General features: G+C 41.2%; 1 protein-coding gene across 3 annotated transcripts in view; it reads right to left on the minus strand.

The window, feature by feature from the left end:
- srpk2 (SRSF protein kinase 2) overlaps window positions 1-16,728 on the minus strand; it is a 109,908-nt gene extending 93,180 nt beyond the window's left edge. For all 3 annotated transcript variants that reach the window (XM_015963964.3, XM_015963965.3, XM_015963963.3), the window contains exons 1-2: window positions 16,590-16,728; window positions 16,312-16,378 (exon numbers count right to left, since the gene is read on the minus strand). In XM_015963964.3, coding sequence (XP_015819450.1) covers window positions 16,312-16,378; window positions 16,590-16,605 — 83 coding nt within the window. In that variant the 5' untranslated portion in view covers window positions 16,606-16,728. The remainder of the gene's footprint in view (window positions 1-16,311; window positions 16,379-16,589) is intronic.
- Between the last annotated feature and the right edge of the window lie 2,600 nt (window positions 16,729-19,328).

Raw genomic sequence — 19,328 nt, forward strand, 5'->3', positions numbered from 1 at the left:
AAAACAGGAATAGGAGACAAAGGGAGAGGAAAGAGGTCAACCCAGGATAAAGCAAAAGATGGGTTTTCTCTTGATAAGCATGAAGGGAGGGGTGGAGAACAGGGGCACAACAATAAGTGCCCTGTGTTTCAGATCAGTGATAACAGCCCTGCAGCACAGAGAGGGGGCAGAACTGAGGTCAGCAGCAAGCATGATGTCAACACCATGAATGCAATAATTTATCTAACAGAACAGCAGCTTTAATTTCACTGAAATAGCCTGAGATTAGTGCAAACGCCACAGTTATGCAGTGACTACAGTCCTCAGGTTACAAAGTTAAACTGCAGTCACGTAAAATCAGCTTCCAAAAACACAACCAAAACATTGACTTGGTCAAAATATGTCACAAATGTCCCATGCTTTAGTCAAATGTAAAAAATATTGAATAGTTGAAACTAATTTCAATAATTTGTGACAGAAATTGATCTTTTTCGCTTGACTCCGTCGTAGATCTGAAGATCATGGTAGCAACACGAGCAATGGTGCAAAGACTTTAACAGACGCAGATATTGTAATTCATGAGCTGAATGGATGCAAACAAAAACTGAGACGCCACTGAGTTGTGCGAGTGTCCATTCTGCCTTCTTGTCCCAGAGTCTGCAGACAACACGTTATCTGTAATTATTGGTGAGCCAGAGGAAAATCTTTAAAACTGTGCTGCTCTGTAAACCACTGAACCACACCGCTGACATGAGAGTCATATTGATATCTCATCACCACGGGCTTCTGCAGCTTGAACTAAACTCATTTTTTCATGGAGACCTCTACTTTTTGTTATTAGACCCATTTGCAAACTATGAGGACACTCTGGATGCAGGATCCTCAGTGTAGCCTTTTCATTGCTCCATAAAAATGATATTTTTTGTCATTCTACCAACATTTAGAAACATCAGAATAAAAAAAAAGATGGAACTTTGCGTACCTACATCCCTCCATCTTTCAGGTTTAAGTTTTGATGTTGCTAAATCAGGCCGTGAGCTGGTCAGCCATCCCACAACTGGACTGCCGTTCACGAGCATTACACTAGAGGAGCAAATCCACACTTCTTGTTAGTCAGGGATAGGTTGAATACATCCCATTTGGGACACACACATGCAAACCTTAAGAATCTCCTTTAAAGTTCATCTTGCTCTTCTCTTCTGGCCGACGGTGTACATTTGCTTTGGTTGTTCTGAAAAAAGCAACACAATACCTAACAACTAGGCTCCACCAGTCCTAAACTGTAGAAGGAAACAAAATCCACCCGATTGCCCTAAAAGCATGTGAGTAGATGAGATGCATTTCATCTAATAACAGATTAGAGAACTGGCTGGGATGACAAGTGGCCTGGCTGGGATGACAAGTGGCCTGCTGTCATTGCTTTTGGAAAAAAAAGGCAGCGACACATCCTGCAAGCCTCGCTGAAAAGCTGTCGGAGAAATTCATTTAAACTGCAAGCTTCCTTCTTGTTCTTTAAATGGAAATAATACTAAAGTAACCAGTTATCTTACCGATAGGCAGCAGTATGTTCAAAAAAACAACACAAAATCACATATAAATAACATTACTTGTGGTGTACCACAAGGGTCGGTATTGGGCCCTAAACTATTTATCATTTATATAAATGACATTGTTGAGGCATCCAATATATTAAAATGCATCTTATTTGCAGATGATACAACTTTTTATTATTCAGGAGATAATGTTGAGCAGATGATAGAAGTGATACAAACAGAGATGAAAAAAAATTAAACTATGGTTTGATGGGAACAAACTATCATTAAACAGTAAATCTTGTTTTATGATATTACGTAATACAAATTCAAATGATGAAATTTTATTAAATATAGATGAGATTAATATTAAAAGAGTTAAAGAAGTCAAGTATCTGGGAGTCATCATTGATGAAAAATGTCTTGGAAACTGCATATAAACAGTGTCAAAACTAAAATATCTAAAACTTACATAGAGCAAAAGGGTTGCTTGATAATAATTCATTATATTTGTTATATAACTCACTGATCATACCGTACATGAACTACTGCATTGAAATCTGGGGAACAACATATAAAACTTACACAAATTCCATTTACATCTTACAGAAAAAAGCAATGAGAATAATCACAAGGAGCAACTACAGAGATCCGTCCAATCCATTATTTATTAAATTAAAAACACTAAAATTCTATGATCTGGTGGACTACAATATTTTACAATTTATGTATAATGCAAACAAAGGGTATGCACCTGCAGGATTAATTAAAAGATTTTCAAAAAGACATAGCAAATATGATTTAAAGGGATATGAATTATTTAACATACCTAGACATAAGATACTCGTAAAGGAACATTGTGTCTCCATATATGGAGTTAAATTGTGGAATAAATTGAATACTGAACTCAAGAATGCAAAAACAATATTGACTTTCAAAAGAGATAAAAAATAAAATGATTAACTTATATAGATCCGTTACATAAATGTGTGAGGGGAGGGGGGTGGGGGGGATTAAAGGAACAAAATATTAACCTAGTAGGTGCTTGTATGTGTATATATGTATGTATATAGATCTATAACTTAATGCTTCTTTCTGTGTAAATTGTTTTCTTTTTCTATTTTTTTCTCAAATTCATGGGTTGAGATTTTGTCGGCCAACAGGTCCAGGAACTATATTGTTCAATTTCTTTAATAATCATATGATTATTTCATTTGTATTAATGCTATTTTAGTTAAAAGGGGCAGACAACATACGTTTTTCTTCTTTCTGTCCCCTTTTTCATTTTGGCTTGCAGCAATTTAGTTCTGACTGTATTTTTATTTTAATGTCAATAAATAAAAATAAAATATTTTAAAAAAAAAGTGTCCTACTTCAATATTCAACTAGTTTGTCAGGCAGCAATAATACGGGCGCTGTGGCCACCAGGGGACGTCCTTCCTATTCAGACATGCAGAGGAAGTGGCTAATATCTCCTTACAACTCCAATGAATTATAAGAGCGAGGACCATTCTCTTTGATACACGGCGTCTGAGCTCCTTTGTTTCAGACATATTTGTATTTGGGAGACATAGAATAAAAGTGTATCAGGCAAAATAGGGCCAAATAACAAGACCTTTGGGTTTTGTTCATTAATTAATGTAGGTGTTGACACCTGCCTGTAAAATGTTTTAGCCTGTGTGTGTGTGTGTGTGTGTGTGTGTGTGTGTGTATGTGTGTGTGTGTGTGTGTGTGTGTGTGTGTGTGTGTGTGTGTGTGTGTGTGTGTGTGTGTGTGTGTGTGTGTGTGTGTGTGTGTGTGTGTGTGTGATGTTCTTCTACCACTTCTCTAGTTATTTAACATCCATGTGCTGCTTAATTAATTGTGGGAGTCAGTAAGTGTAGAACATCAGACTGGAGTTAAACAAGTTTCGCCTCACAAACCCAACAGGGCAGACTGCGGAGGCCTCGGTGGAGGTCAAGACAATGAACTTAAAAACAAAATGTGACTTCAATCCCACTTTCACTTTGCTGAGATTACACCAGGGTAGCCGCAAGTCATTTCTTGTCCTTCAGGTCTGACTTGACACATTTAATGGAAAATAATAATACAAACCAAGCCTTTTGAGCTTCCTGCTTAACAATTCTGCTTCTTAGTGTTTTCAACAGCAGCAGCAGTAGCTCCCTCTTTTTCCTCATTAAGTCTCCTGTAGCATCCCGAGATTCTCTGATGATATCGATCATCCAAACACAGAAACTCCTCTTTTCACCTTCATTGTTGCTCACTCCTTTTATCTTTTACCCCACCTCTTCAGCTTTCAGAATTCCTCTAACAATTTTTTTTCTCTTCCTTCATGCAGCTCAGCATTCAGCACCCGTCACCAGCTTCATCCAGGAAAGTTGCAGTATCGACGGGGGAAGCATTATTGGCTGAGACCGTTAAATCTGTTTGCCAAAGATCACATCTCTGAGCTCTTCTTTATCAACACAACACAACACATACAACTCATCAACCCAGCATGGTCACGCCCAGAACGTCTGCAGAACAAAACCCACTAAGAAATACCCACAGACCCCTAACACTAACCCCATGGAGTTCTGTTTAATAACAGTTCTTTTGTTTCACGGCACTGGCATCAGTAACAATATTTCATTACAAGCTAATCTTACATAACTAATGAATAATGCAACTTTTTTCCAAAGAGAAGTAGAATAATTTCTACGATTTAAATTCTGTGGGATTTTTTTCATTGACTAAAGGGTACCAACAAATTTGTCCACGTCTGTGGTGACATATATAGGATGACTTGCCTGGCTAGCATCTTCTGGGACGTCCTGGGTAAAGTTCACTCCTTGGACGTGCCTGGAAAACCTCAACAGGGAGGCGTCCAGGAGGCATCCTAACTAGACGCCAGAGCCACCACAACTGGCTCCTCTCAATGTGGAGGAGCAGAGGGTCTACTCTGGGCCCTTCCCGGATGACTGAGCATCTCACCCTATCACTAAAGCCGGGCGGACACTGTGCAACCTTTTCACTTTTTTGAGACGATTTTCCACTCGTGCAAGAATCCACAAGATCGGGGTGAGTTTTGCGCAGAGAGTCGTGTAGTGTTCAGGGGGTTACGAGGGGCGATTAACACCACGTGACCAGCAACCACGAGCTCACATGGATTTCCGGAATGAAGAAGAAGAAAATATCATTTCTGTAGCGCCTCTCAAAATAAAAATCACGAGGCGCTTCACAAAAACAAAAAAATGTAAAAATATAAAAAAGCATTCAGAAAATGTTTAAAAATATATTTAAAATGGGTAAAAAGAGACAATTGTGATAAAAAATGTTAAGAAAGAGAGAGAACAGGAAAAAGGGAAATCAGTGGATCCTGAGGAAGGTGGAATAGGTGGGGAGAGCAGAATAAAGAGAGAGTGGTGAAGAAGGTCATACAAAAGCCAGCTTGAACAAGTGAGTCTTCAGCTGCTTTTTAAAGGAGACCACTGAGTCCACTGATCTCAGGCTCAGGGGGAGAGAGGTCCAGAGTCTGGGGGCCACAGCAGCAAATGATCTGTCACCTTTGGTCTTTAGCCTGGTGCTGTACATCCAGTAGGCTTTGGTCACTGGACCTCAGGGACCTGCTGGGGGTGTAGGGACTGAGAAGATCACCAATGTAAGATGGTGCTTGTCCATGTAAGGCCCTATAGACCAGAACCAGGATCTTGAAATGAACCCTGAAGTTGACTGGCAGCCAGTGAAGCTGGAGGAGAAGCGGGGTGATGTGGGTGTGTTTGGAGGACTTGGTCAGAAGCCGAGCACAGGCATTCTGAACCACCTGTAGACGGTTCAGGGAGGTTCTGCTCAGACACGTGAAAAGAGAGTTACAGTAGTCTAAGCGTGAGGAGATGAAGGTGTGGAGAACTGTCTCAAGTTCAGAGCGGGACAGAATGGGACTCAGCTTAGCAATGTCCCTGAGATGGAAGAAGGAAGAGCGAACAAGAGAACTGACATGAGAATCCAGGGTGAGAGCTGGGTCAAAGGTCACACCAAGATTCCTGACGTAAGGTTTGGTGTGAGAAGCAAGCTGACCAAGAGAGTCTCTGACTTTGGGAACCAGCTTGTCTGGGGCACAGATGAGGATCTCAGTCTTATCTTCATTCAGCTGTAGAAAGCTCCCAGCCATCCAGGTTTTGATAGAGTCTAAGCAGGTGTGTAACAGCTGCAGCTTAGACATCTCATGGGGTTTGAAGGAGATGTACAGTTGGATGTCATCTGCACAAAGATGGTAGGAGATTCCTTTGAAGGAGCTCAGGATGTGCTGAAGAGGAAACAGATAGAGGAGGAAGAGCAGAGGCCCCAATACAGAACCTTGTGGGACACCATGGGTAAGAGAGGTGGTGTGTTTGGCATTTTGGCCGTCCCTCGTGAGGGTGGAAGCGGCGCTGCGAACGCCTGCGACCAAAAGAGTAGAACCACTCACGGCGCATCTGCAAACATGTGTCAACACCACTCGCCAGCTATTTCCCTATTAACACACATTGTTTGTTTTTATTTCCACACCTTTTTTACACACATAATGTCAAGGATTGTCAAGAAAGCATGTTTGCCATGTTTATGTCAAATTAAAATGATCACAAAACACTGATTTACTTTCTTACTTTCGTCCTCCTCCACCAACCCCATAAATCCCAGTGTCCTCCAACAGCAGACATCAAAACTAACACAATAAGGTATGACGTGTTGTGTAAAAACTGCTATTTTTTGCATATTTTTAGGTCCAACATGTCACTACCAGACGTACAGTGTGAGCAGTCAGGTCTCATCCGAGAACTGAGTCGTACAGTGTGAGCACGTGACTCGTGAGATTTGCTCTGCAAGGAAGTCGTACAGTTTGAGTAGAAGATGAACGCTACGAGTGAAAAAGTCCCACAGTGTCCACCCAGCTAAACCTCCTAGGGCCTTGTGTCCACATATGTGGACAATGGCTCCTTGCACTTTAAAGTTTTATTCTCTTCTAGACCTTTTTATTATTATTTATAGACACTTAACATTGACTTTAATTTAAAAATATTTTTGTTGTCTCTTTTTTTTAGGATATTTGACAACATTTTAATTTAATTAATTTTAATTGAATTTAAATTATTAGGCCCGAGCAGCGAAGCGCTGCGAAGGCCTATTGTATCTGCTCCGTTTCTTTTTCTTTTTTTTTCTTTTTTTTTCTTCCGCGTCTTTGGATGGCCTTTAGGGGGTCTTAGCATATCCAAAAACTCACCAAATTCTGGCCCAATATAGAAAGTGCGTGAAATTTACATATTTCACTGGCAACGTGAAAGTTGGTAAAAAAATGTTTCGACAGCGCCCCCTGGAAAATTTAAAATACCCCTCCGCTTTGACCTTTTTTCATAGTAGAGTGATGAAATTTGGTACACTTGTAGAACTCAACAATACGCACAGAAAAGCCTCTCGCACCCATGGTCAAAATCAAACAGGAAGTCAGCCATTTTGGACTAAAGTGGCCATTTTGACCCCGTTTTGGCCATTTCTAGGGTCTATATTTGGTTGAACAGTTTGGTCATTTTTCGCACGGTGGTCTCAAAAATAGTGTGCGATCGAACAGAAGCGATGGACGATTAAAATGAGACAATAAAATTGACTTTTCGTAAATACTGAAGGGGCGGGACCAGGCCTCAAAGTTCGAGCACTCGCCAAAAAAATTCAAATTGCTATAATTTCATAAATGAAAGAATTACAGTTAAAGAAATGTTCTTTGGACAATCGTCATCGCCCTACGAAGACAAATGAATGGTCGATTGATGATGTCACATAAGCCCCGCCCCCTCAGGACTTAAAAGGTCAAGTTTTACTGGGAAATTTTCCAAAATTCGCCCTTTCAAATAATCAACCCAAATTTGTAGCAGGTAACTGAAGACAAGTTGGGGTTGCTTGGCGTCACTTTATGGGGGTTTTCTCCAGAAGGCGGGGCTGTGGCGGCGCGGCGAAGTCAGGTGTACCGACGTGGCCTTACGTTTGCCTCCCATTTTGTAATTTCTAGAGATATCGCCACAAAACTTCTTGGGAGTGATCCAAGTCCAGCCCCCCAAAAAATGTGATGTGAACATCCGGTGGGCGTGGCCTATTTTCTGAAATAGCGCCCCCTAGGACCATTAAAACTGCCAGCCCCAAGCCATGCTTTGACTGAGGAGTACAAAATTTGGTACACTAATGTGGTGTCTCAGGACCTACAAAAAAGTCTCTTGTGGCCAAGTGCAAAGTCGCACAGGAAGTCGGCCATTTTGGTCCAAGTACTCGATTTAGTGGTTTTCGCACACGTTGTTTGGAGAGTGATGCTCCGTCGCCCTTTTCACCAATTGTCTTCAAGCTTCTGCTATATACTCTTAAGACATAGATGAAAAAATTCAACCGTCGGATTTTAAATAAGTATAAAGGATTGGGCGTGGCTAAGCCTCAAACTTTGACCTGTCGCCACACCACTCTTTTTTTCACAGCTCCCTATTGGACTCCTTTTACCCAATCACCAGCAATCTCTGGCAAATAGCAGCTGACAAGTTGAGGTCACTTGGTCTCCAGTACTGGCAGGTTTCGAAAAAAGGCAGGGCTTTGGGAGCATGGCGAAATTCGCCATCACGCCATGGCTATACGTTTGCCTCTCATTTCTTCAATTATCGTGACATCGCCACAAAATGTCTGGTGAGTGATCCGAGTCTGACCCCCAATAGAACTGGACAGCTGAAGTTTGTGGGCGTGGCCTATTTTCTGAAATAGTGCCCCCTAGGACCATTAAAACTGTCAGCCCCAAGCCATGCTTTGACTGAGGATCACGAAATTTGGTACACTAATGTAGTGTCTCAGGACCTACAAAGAAGTCTCTTGGAGCCAAGCGCAAAGTCGCACAGGAGGTCGGCCATTTTGGTCCAAGTACTTGATTTAGTGGTTTTCGCACATGTTGTTTGGACCTTGATGCCCCGTCGCCCTTTTCACCGATCACCTTCAAACATCTGCTATGTACTCTTAAGACAAAGGGGAAAAAATTCAACCGTCGGATTTTAAATAAGTATAAAGGTGTGGGCGTGGCTAAGCCTCAAATTTTGACCTTTCGCCATTACATTACTTGACTTAACTCCCATGTGCATGATCAGATCGTATATCAAACGTTGTCTGTGTGATCACTGACCACATCTGAAGACAATGATAATGTGGACAGCTGACATCACCTAAGCCCCGCCCCCTGACTATTGGAAGTCCATTGATTTTTGGTGAAATGCCCATATTTGTCCCCTTTAATTTAGTCAACATGACACTAAGGTCATGCACTGTCTTCATGATGTTGTAATGACCATTCAGATCTGATAGCTTTCCAGATAGGGAGGGACTTTGATGCCATGGCGAATTCTGGCGTGACGCCATGACCTTACGTTTGACTGTAACTTCCACAAACAGCCTCCAATCTGCCCGAGACTGAACATTGCAATGAACAATCATGCCCTTTAGCCAACGAGGCACAAACGGTTGGAGAATGTTGTGTAATATCACCACAGCGCCCCCTACATACCTTTAAAACTGTAACAACTCCTACAGAAGAGGTCGTAATTGCATCAAACTTGCCATATGTTATCACACAAAGGAACCCAACACAATCATGTGGTAATTGGTAGATATAGCTTTAGCTCCGCCCCTTGACAGATATTAGGCCCTGAATAACACATGCATGATGCAATTCACACCAAACTGCACACAAATGACTCTTATCAACCTAGAAACTTCTTCATGGAATATTTCCTAAATTTGGAACAGCACCCCCTAGATACAATAAAACCTTTGTTACTTCTGCAAAAAAGCTCCAAACTATATTAAACTTGATGGGAGTCATCACACAACTGCAATCAACACATGTATGTGCTCACTTTTTCAAATCACTTTAACTCTGCCCACTTGCAGCCTTTTGTCTCTAGATGACACATGCAACAATTGATTGGTACCAAATTAACAGGAAACCATCTTTGATGACCAAATATACCTCTATGGGATTTAGTTGTAAATGGTCACAGCACCCCTAGATAGGTTCAAACTTTATTAACTTCTAAAGACAAAGTCAGAATGGCAATATACTTGGCTTGTGACATCACATGACTGCACCAAACACATTGATGTGGTTGTTGGTTTTAATCCCTGTAGCTCTGCCCCTTTCAGCTCACTGGTTCTAGAAAGAACACACAGTGTCTGATTGATGTCAAAATAACAGAAAACCATCTTTGTCAACCAAAGCTGACCTCAATGGGTCACAACGCACTCTAGATAAATTTGACCTACGATAACTTAAAAAAACGTGGTCAGAAAAGCATTAAAGTTTGTCTCTGTTATCACACCACCAGTGTGGTAAATATAGAGTATGCCCTAGTGGTGAGACGTGTAATATAATGGTGGGCTCAAAGGGGATGCTGAGTCAGGGTGAGGTGCGGATGAGGTGACCGTTAGCAGTTTCTGGTGTCGGGGTGGTTGACGTTTCTGTTTCGCAGACGTAGCCTGGTGCCCCGGGCTGCCGGCCAGGCCGGAGCGGCGCGGAGCTGCGAGGGCCGAACGACGCTGCTTGCAGCTTTAATTGTGACTTTGTTTTTGTTCATTAGAGTCGACTAATCTGTAATAGCCAGATAAGTATTTTCTTTTAAATCAAACCAAATACAAGTTTGGGTCCCAGGAGGTTAAGGCAGAGCCACCCTGCGGAGAAAACTCATTTTGGCCGCTTGCATCTCATTCTTTCAGTCATTACTCAAAGCTTGTGACCATAGGCGAGGGTTGGAATGAGATCTGATGAGTTGAGATCCTCACCTTCCAGCTCAGCTCTCTCTTTTCCAAATTTAACTAAAGTTTCCCTTATTAAACACTTAAATATAAGAACTGAAGTTAGTCTCCATTACAAGAAAAATAAGGTAATTTCCCTCCTTAAACTTCATCTTAAATGGTTCTTATCCGGTAGGGATGTAAGAAAATATCGATATGCCAATATATCGTGATATTTTTTTCCTGTGATATTATATCGATATTCAAAATTTGTGTCAAATTTTTGGAAGAATTTACATGCAAACATTTGTGTATTTTCTTTTCTTTTGGTGTAATTCAAAGATCGACTGCTACATGGCAGCAGTGTGCAATGTGATTTGTTTCCATCATTGAAATGTAAATCCCTCTATTATGGTTCAGATACCTCATTTTAAACATATTACCTATCAGTGTGGACTGTTTGTTCAATTTTCCTACAATAAATTCTGTCTAAAAAAATTGCTAATAATGTCATCTTCTATAGAGAAGGCAGAAGGAAAGGACGCTGCACCGTTTCAAAGACGTGCCAACTGCATGAAGTTATCAGTTCCTACCTGCCTCAAATACTGCAAGACAATTGTTAGATGTAAAGTTTTAAATATTTATATGTTTTCCTATGTTAAAAGGTAATGTAATGTTCTTTTGCACATTATGAATCACAAACTAGTCTCGGCCTCCACAGGGTTCCAGCTGCTTTTTATCCTCAATCAAAGACTACAGACAGATAACGGCTAGAAAAAAAGACAGGACAAATCTATGCAGTTTACAAAGCACTTTGTGGGAGCATGAACCATGTTGGAGTCAGCACAGTTCAAGGGGGCATGCTGGAATATGACAACCACTGTGAGCTGGCAGAGATAGAAGAACAAGAAGAACATCAACATTTAGACTCACAAATGCTGTCTGGAATAGTTATGATTAATAAATGTCACTCTACTGGTGTAAGTTTATGAGTAGTTGACACTAATCCCAACTAGTCTTGGTGTGCTAATCCAGATCTAAAGAATAAAAATGAATTTTCATTCTCAAATAGGAAAAACTGACTTTCAATCTGAAAATCAGCAGCTGGAGATGGGAATCAACTCATCCCTGAGGATAAAGAGGCACTGATGAGCAACTGACTAAATATCAAGGAGCAGTAAAAGCCGTCGTACAGAGGTTTTTGTTTTCCTGTCACAGCACCGGTGCCAGCCCTAATCAGCCTTTTCCTCCCAAACTTTTGTGTCATCGCTGTGCCTGTAATCACAGTGAATGGGACAGGCTCTGGAGGTCTACGACAGTCGTCCACCAAGTGTTCTATGGCAACAAACAAAACAATAGATATAATGAGTTATTAAATCAGGTTACAAATGAAACGCAATATAGGTGGGGTGAAAACATCAGGAAATCTGCCATGACAAAAATGCTACTGCATAAGAGGAATGGCACAAAAGCTTAAGCTGAAATTTGACAAATTTCCCCTTTTTAACAGTAGGACATGGGTTTTATTTCCAGCCCTTATGATATTGTTTATTCTGGTCTGTAACCTATTACCTGTTTGTTTTTGCAGACCTCTTTGCACCATTTAAGATTATGTGGGACTTCTACCAATAACAAAATGCTTCAGCGTGCATTTTTCTGTTTCGTCATTGCATCTATTACATCACTTAATATAACGGAGTAATCAGAAAATCCAAGGATTGAACTTTCTTTTTAATAGCCAAGTAAAATCCATTCATTCATTAACTGAGCCTCTTAATCCTCAGTGGAGTTGTGGGAAGCTGGTGTCTACCTGGTCTTCAATCAGCCTGACGTGCATGTTTTTATCTGAGGGAGGAAACTGGACTACCTGGATATCAATCCTCAGTTGCTACCCATCACTAAATACAACTCATTTGAATACCATGCCATCCAGTAGGGCTGCACAGTATATCGAAAAATTATCGTCATCGCGATAACAGGACTTGCGATAGGCCCCTCGCAAAGCACGTCAAAAACGGCGATAAATGTTTGGTTCAACATTTCCATCCGTGTCATACATCACCTTTTTGTAAACCAGCTCTGTTTTTTACGCGGAAGTATTATTTGACCAATCAAATGTAGCCCTTCTGATATGCGGCCAATCAGATGGGTCCGTTCACGTAATACGCCCGCCCCCTACGTACACCCTTAGGATGGAAAGCAACACCCGATCTGAGTTAGCAGCGCTGTTCTCTTGTTAGTCATGCTGGCTCAGAGCAACGAACGCACTTTGTGCTGATGTTCCTGGATTCAGCGCTGCTTTCAAACGTGAACGCGAGTCCGCTTGGTGTCGTTAATCATTTTTACCGGGCTGACTCCGACACGTGCCAGTGAACCAACCCACCTCCCTCCATGTCGCTAGTGTTCCACCGGGTGGTGGCTCCGGTTAGCTTCCAGCTAAAAGGCTACAGCACTCTCCTCCCAGTCCCCCCCTGCTAAAGAGGGCCTGGAAAAGTTCCCCCACACATCAAATGGGCCATTCCCATCTGTACCGGGTTGGCCCGGGCCGGGTAGCCCCAGTCGGCCCCAGCCTGGCCCGGTTGATTCCACACATCCTTGTCTTAAGCCCATGCGGCCTGATTCTACCCACCAATCAGAGGCTTGCTCTAATGGAAGGTGTGAATGGGCTGATTCTACCCACCAATCAGAGGCTTGCTCTAATGGAAGGTGTGAATTGCTGTCAGCAGTGGGTGTGTTGGCCCTGGTCGGCCTGAAGCAGTACCCCTCGGGAAGAGGGCCAAGAATGAGCCTTGGTTGGCCCGGAAAAATACCAGGCCACCCAGATATGTAAACAACCTACACTACCCGGCCCGGGCCGACCCGGTACAGATGGGAATGGGGCTAAAGTGATTTTTCCTTTATGAGCTTTTATAACCTTGTTAATCAGGATAGTTGATTTGCAGCTTCAGCCCCCCTAAAATAATCACAAGCCCCCCTATCATTTTGAGTTTTTTTAGGGCTGGGACTTTAACGCGGACACGTTAAAAAAATTTCACGCATTTAATCGCAGCTTGCATTTCAAGCACGGCAGAACCTTTGTCATTGCACGACTTCCTCGTAGACAGAATATCACTGACGCACACAACAATGCACAGTGCTAATGGCTACTAACGGAATAAAAATGGAAAGAAGTAGCCTTGCTTGGACTGATGCAGGATTTAGGAAACACGTCCGCCTCTTTTCTTAACTTGAAAAAAACAAACTTCCAGACAACAACGGAGTCCGTGTCGCGGACATTTTTCAGAGATCGTCTCTGCTGCAGCTGCCCGGTGGCACCGGAAACTTTACAAAAGTTGCGGTAAGCTATATTTTTAACATTTACGTAACATCTGTGCAGCGCTGAAAGCACCAGACAGACTAATTCTGTGCCCTAACAGTAGTTTATGATAGTAAGACAAACGAGAGGCACCTGGCTGCCGCTGGGAGAACGCTCCGTGTTCTCACTACTCTGTAAACAATCACAGACAACGTGAAAGTTAAAGTTGAAAACAGAAGTTTAAGTTAAAACAGAAACACTCTGAAACTTTTCTGATGATTTTCTAAACAATTCTGTCGGGGAATTATATGTTTCTGAGACGAGTCTCTGTCTAAACATCACATGCATTACTATCATTAAGCAGCGAGGTGTGTTGAAGCTGTCATCAGCTAAGGGGCGGATGCTCAAGTGCATCAGGGGCAGCGAGGAACAAGGAAGTTGTGATCAGGCTGGAGATCACACCAGATTCGCTGCAGCAGGCGTGAATCTGCGGGTCTGCAGCATCCCCTTCTTAACGTGACATCAGGACTTCCCATGTAGGTCCGCTCACCTGTTCGTCAGATCATTATTTCCTCGCCATGATCTTTTTTCTTCCGATCATCCTCCAGTCATCCAACTGGAACCAGTTAGTGTTCCTGATCATTCTCAGAATATGCCATGCCTGCTCTGGTGTTAAAAGTTAGTACATTTAAGTCCTAGATCATATTTCTGCCTGTTCCACTGTCATTTTGAAGGATTATTATTTACGTGTTTTTACTACATTTTGAGTAGAAATGCTAATAAAAACTCCCAATTATACATACAAGTAAAACTGGAAAAATTTGAATCTTGCGCAAAGTCAAATTTATTTCAGTCATTCAACTAGACAGAGAGACTATTTAAAGGCACCCTTTGCAGGCATTTTCTCTTTGTAATTATAAATTTTAGTTGATTTGGGTCTTGTTTCATATCACACAGTGACATTTGATTAATTAAAATGCATTTTTTATTAAAAGCTTTAGTTTTACAGTAATAACTATGTCTAATGTTTAATTCTCTGTCTCATAATTTTAATTAAGTTTTGCTTTGAGAGCACATTTTCCTGAACAATTAAAATGCGATTAATTTAGATTAATTAATTAATTACAAAGCCTCTAATTAATTAGATCAAAAATTTAAATCAAGTCCCAGCCCTAATTTTTATATATACTGTTATTTTGTCTTGTCATTGTTAATTACATACTCCTTTATTCCATGTCATATCAGTGTTATTCATATATTAAAACTGTCAACTGCACACTCATTTGGCAGAATAAAAGTTTGACAATTATTCATTTGTTCTTTGTCATATTTCAGTAACATTTATAATCAAGCAAGTTGTAATTAAACAAATTAAACAAATGACTGCAACATTTCCCCCTGTTAAGTGCCGTAGACTGAAATGAATAGCTTTATTTGGAAATATAACATATCTAATTTTTAATGGACTTATAAAAAATCTTTCTTCAACATAGACCCCACTAATGAACTGATTAAGTGTTGTTATTTTTTTATAAAAAGAAGAGAGAAAATGCACAAAGGTAGGAAAGGAAAAGAAAGTGATAAAATAATAGGTTCTGTTAAATGTTCTTCAGATAATGAATTAATTGACAAAGTTTTGCAGGGTGTGAAAAAAATGTTCAAGGTCAAGCTCCTGGGGCTAAGCCCCCCCTATATCTCAATCCTAGTGACGTCCATGTGCATTAGTATCGGTTCCTGGTATCGGTTAACTTTTACCGATACTGGTATCGGTATCGGTGCATCCCTAACAAAAAGGCAAGTATGCTGGAGGGTTCAGGTTAAACTGACCAAATATTTCAGACTCATGATTTCGCTGTTTTCCTTTTAATCCAATTAGTCTTTTTGGTGCACAGTGCACGTGTGTTATTGTGCATGAAAGACACGAGCTATTAGCTGCGTCTTGTTAATCTTTTACAATAATTTGTATTGCTGCAAAAAAAATTCTAAATCTACACAATATATATTTTTATGATGTGATCTCATTTAGTGTGAAGTATATTTCTTCACGTCATAAGCATGCATATAAGGAAACCAAATGACCCCAAACGGTATCTTGTGATGTTTAGATGTTTTATAATTGTTCTTTTGCACACCTCTTGCATGTTCGACTGTGCTTTCCAGTAAATTCCTGTGGCTCTGTGTGGGGTGTCTAGTCGGTTGGCATCACCTAATCGATGCTTTCATTGTGCAGCCAGTGACGTTCCACCAATAGGATCGTGCCATGAAGAAAGCCCCCAGTCTGCATATACGGTGCTGCACTACTGCACACATTCACGTCCCATGAAGCCGCTCACGCCGGGGAAGTCACGCTGAAATACCCCAGGTGAGCCGGGGAGACCATGCTCTGACCGCCTGGACGAAAGTTACATAACCAGAGAATCACTGACAGACGTTTGGGGGACTTTTCACTAAATGGACCACGGAAATGAGTTGTCACATCACGACCTCTAACACGTCCCAACCCAAAAATCAATGAGAAGCCATGAGCAACCATAAACCAAGTGAGGATCCCAGAAGACCAAACTATAACTTGGTGAAATCCACAGGGCAGCAGGAGCCGGTTTCGGTGAGAGTGCACGCTCCATACCAAACCATTCATCTGTTGTGAGACGGCACCGGCGCCACACAGACAGGGAAAGCCGTTGTCAACAAACTATATCACTAAAAGCGGTTCAATATCCCGGCCGCCGCCGCCCCACTTACCTCCGATGGTGACCCGCTCTGTCCTTCTTCCCCTTTGGCCTCCTCTTCCGGGCCTGAATGGCCATCACTGATGATCCAAGTTCATTTGCAGTAGAGGTCCGGAGAAAGGGTTTAGGGGGTCGGGGAGAGAAATCAGACACACATCACCACATCAGATTTAAAGCTGGCTGGAACAAACAGGGTCAAGCAGCGTCGTCTGCCAGATGCTCGACAGACGTAAACCCGCCAGCCTCCACCTTACAATTAAGTAGGGTTAAGTGTGATGTGTAGATACGCACCTTTCCTGGAGCTCATGTTTCTCCGGTACCTCTCAGCAGCAGCAAGAGCGGAGAGCTCGGCGGCAGCAGCCGGATCGGATCCTCTCCCACCTCAACACGGTCGTGGGACACGCGCACCCTCTGTCGGCTAAAGCGCACCTAGACGCATGAACCGGAGATGATACAGACGACCAAAACCATGTCACACACACGCACGCGTATTATACTTTTATGTTTTTGCACCGTAGAACGGGCGAGTGTGTGCGCGCCTGCGTGCGTGTGCGCGCGCGTGTGTTTTAGCCTCATTGTTATTTAATTTTTCTACCTTTTACGTGAACCTGCATTAGTGAGCGCAAAGTCAATTTCGTTTGTACACATGTGCAACGATCGCGGTGAAGTTAGCTTGAAGTTGGACGTTGGATGTTCGACAGACATTGGTTTACACGGTCAGCGATAAGTCTTCATGCCGTGCACTGCGGCACAGACAGCGGTTAGCTGAGTTCCGAGGACTCGCTATAGTGAACGGTGGTTCGCTTAGGGACTATCAACAAATTTGTAGTCCTTTGTAAACGAGTACAAAAAATATCAAAAACTTCCAGAATAATTTCCTAAATGACTCAAAATTACTTATGACTTGTGTTACTAAGCTACATTTACAAGACAAAACAGTTTTAACACATTTCACACAATCTGATCTTTTTTATTAGGATTTTATTCCAAAATTAAGGGACTTTTTTCAATAGATCATAGTTAAATCAGTCTAAATCCACAAAACCATTTCTCAATTGTGTTACTAAGCCACACTAATGAGACACCACAGTTTATAACACATTTCATACAATCTGAACGTTTTATTATATTATTCCAAAATTAAGGGGATTATTTTTTTCAATTGATTCTAGCTAAATCAGTCAAAATACACAAAACCATTTCTTAATTGTGTTACTAAGCCAGACCAATGCGACACAGCAGTTTATAACAACTTTCATGCAATCTGATCTTTTTTATTAGGACATTAATCTAAAATTAAGGGATTTTTTTCAATCAGTAAATAAACCCAAAACCTTTTTTTTTTTTTTTTTTTTTTTTTTTTTACCGTGTCCTGTCTGGCTGTGAAGCAAACAGAATTGATGTTTGAATGCTGGTGACAGGCCTTACAGATTTACTCTCAGGTGGAGCATCAAAGTGTCTGCTTTTAATGTCACGCTTAAAACTTTATTGCTATTGTTTTTGAATGCTTTGTAATTCCGACCAGACACGGACGGACCCAAAACCATTTCTCAATGATGTCACTAATGGAGACCACTGAGACACAGCAGTTTTTATCATTTCACAAGATCTGATCATTTTTATTAGTTTTTTTAATCAAAAATTAAGTGATTTCTTTCAATAGCTCCTAGGTTAATTGATTTTAATACTCAAAACCATTTCTCAATGATGTCACTAATGGAGACCACTGAGACATAGCAGTTTTCATAAAATTTCATAAGATCCAACCTTTTTTTAGGAATTTTGTCAAAGGATGAAACGCTAAAGCTGATCCCCCTTCACCTTATTTAATATGAAAGCGGTAAATGTCTTCATCGGCATCTTGGGTGAGGCTATGCACTCTGGGGAGGGACATCTTAAACATCCGTCTTCAGGCAAATTGTTGTCTCTCTTTCCCAACAGCAGGGCCAGATTAACACTTTGTTGTGTCCTGGGCAACAATATTCAAGGGCCCCATCATCACGACCCAAGGATCACCATAATGTGGTCACATACAGAATATTTTACTGTAATATGCAGTAAATATACTCAATACTTGAATGCCTGACATCACGTAACCCGCTCAGGGTAACCTTTGGCCCACCCCGTGTGGACTGACCAATGAGGAGAGGGTCTTAACTTGAGGCCCTCTCTTCATTGGTCAGTCTGCATGAGACTGACTCTCAACTGACGTTCAGATTCATAGGCAGCGAAGCGTCTCTGTGCAGTGTAAAAGCCCGGGTGGACAGTTTGTTTAATGTAGGGTGACCATATTTCCATTTCCAAACAAGAGGACAGGGGATCTGTGCCTATGACGTCACACTATGGCAACGCCACACAAACCATGTTGGGACCCATTTTTTGTAAGAACTAAAATTAATATCTGATTCTGCCAATAAAAGGGCTTTAAAACAATTAATATGTAAATATTTTGCATATTTATTGCAAAATCTCATTTTTCTGCTTTAGTGCTGCAACAAGGTTTTATTAATAATAAATTATTATACCTGTTGTTTTACTACAGCATCGGCAAGCATGTGCACAGATTATTAAGGATGCTTGTTTCAGTTGTGAGATTAGACGATATGGTCAATGAAAAAATAAGTTGTCCCACACTAATAGTGGCTTTCAAATGGTTTTGTTACTTTTTGCAAGTTTAGAATAGCAGCAGATGAGACAGCATGTCTGATAATTTAGTTTTTCATCTGATAACATTACAACATGTCAGTAATGTCTGAGGGGCTTTTACAAACACTATATAACTAATACTCCTGGAGAGGATATGGATTACACAGAGGCTTCTGGGGAGCCCAGTTATGGGGGGTGGGGGTTCATTTTGCCTTGGCCCCCAAAATGTCTTGAAACGGCCCTGGGTTTGTGACTGAGTTTTGAAGGTGATCTGAACTGTATCAGATGTATAAATATTACATGTGTGTAACTTATTGCTTTATACAGGTAAAAACGTGTAGTGGAGATAAATCTACCTACATTTTACTTTTCAACACTTTGTTT

The sequence above is a fragment of the Nothobranchius furzeri genome, chromosome 4, assembly GCF_043380555.1.
Source record: "Nothobranchius furzeri strain GRZ-AD chromosome 4, NfurGRZ-RIMD1, whole genome shotgun sequence".
Lineage (NCBI taxonomy): Eukaryota > Metazoa > Chordata > Actinopteri > Cyprinodontiformes > Nothobranchiidae > Nothobranchius > Nothobranchius furzeri.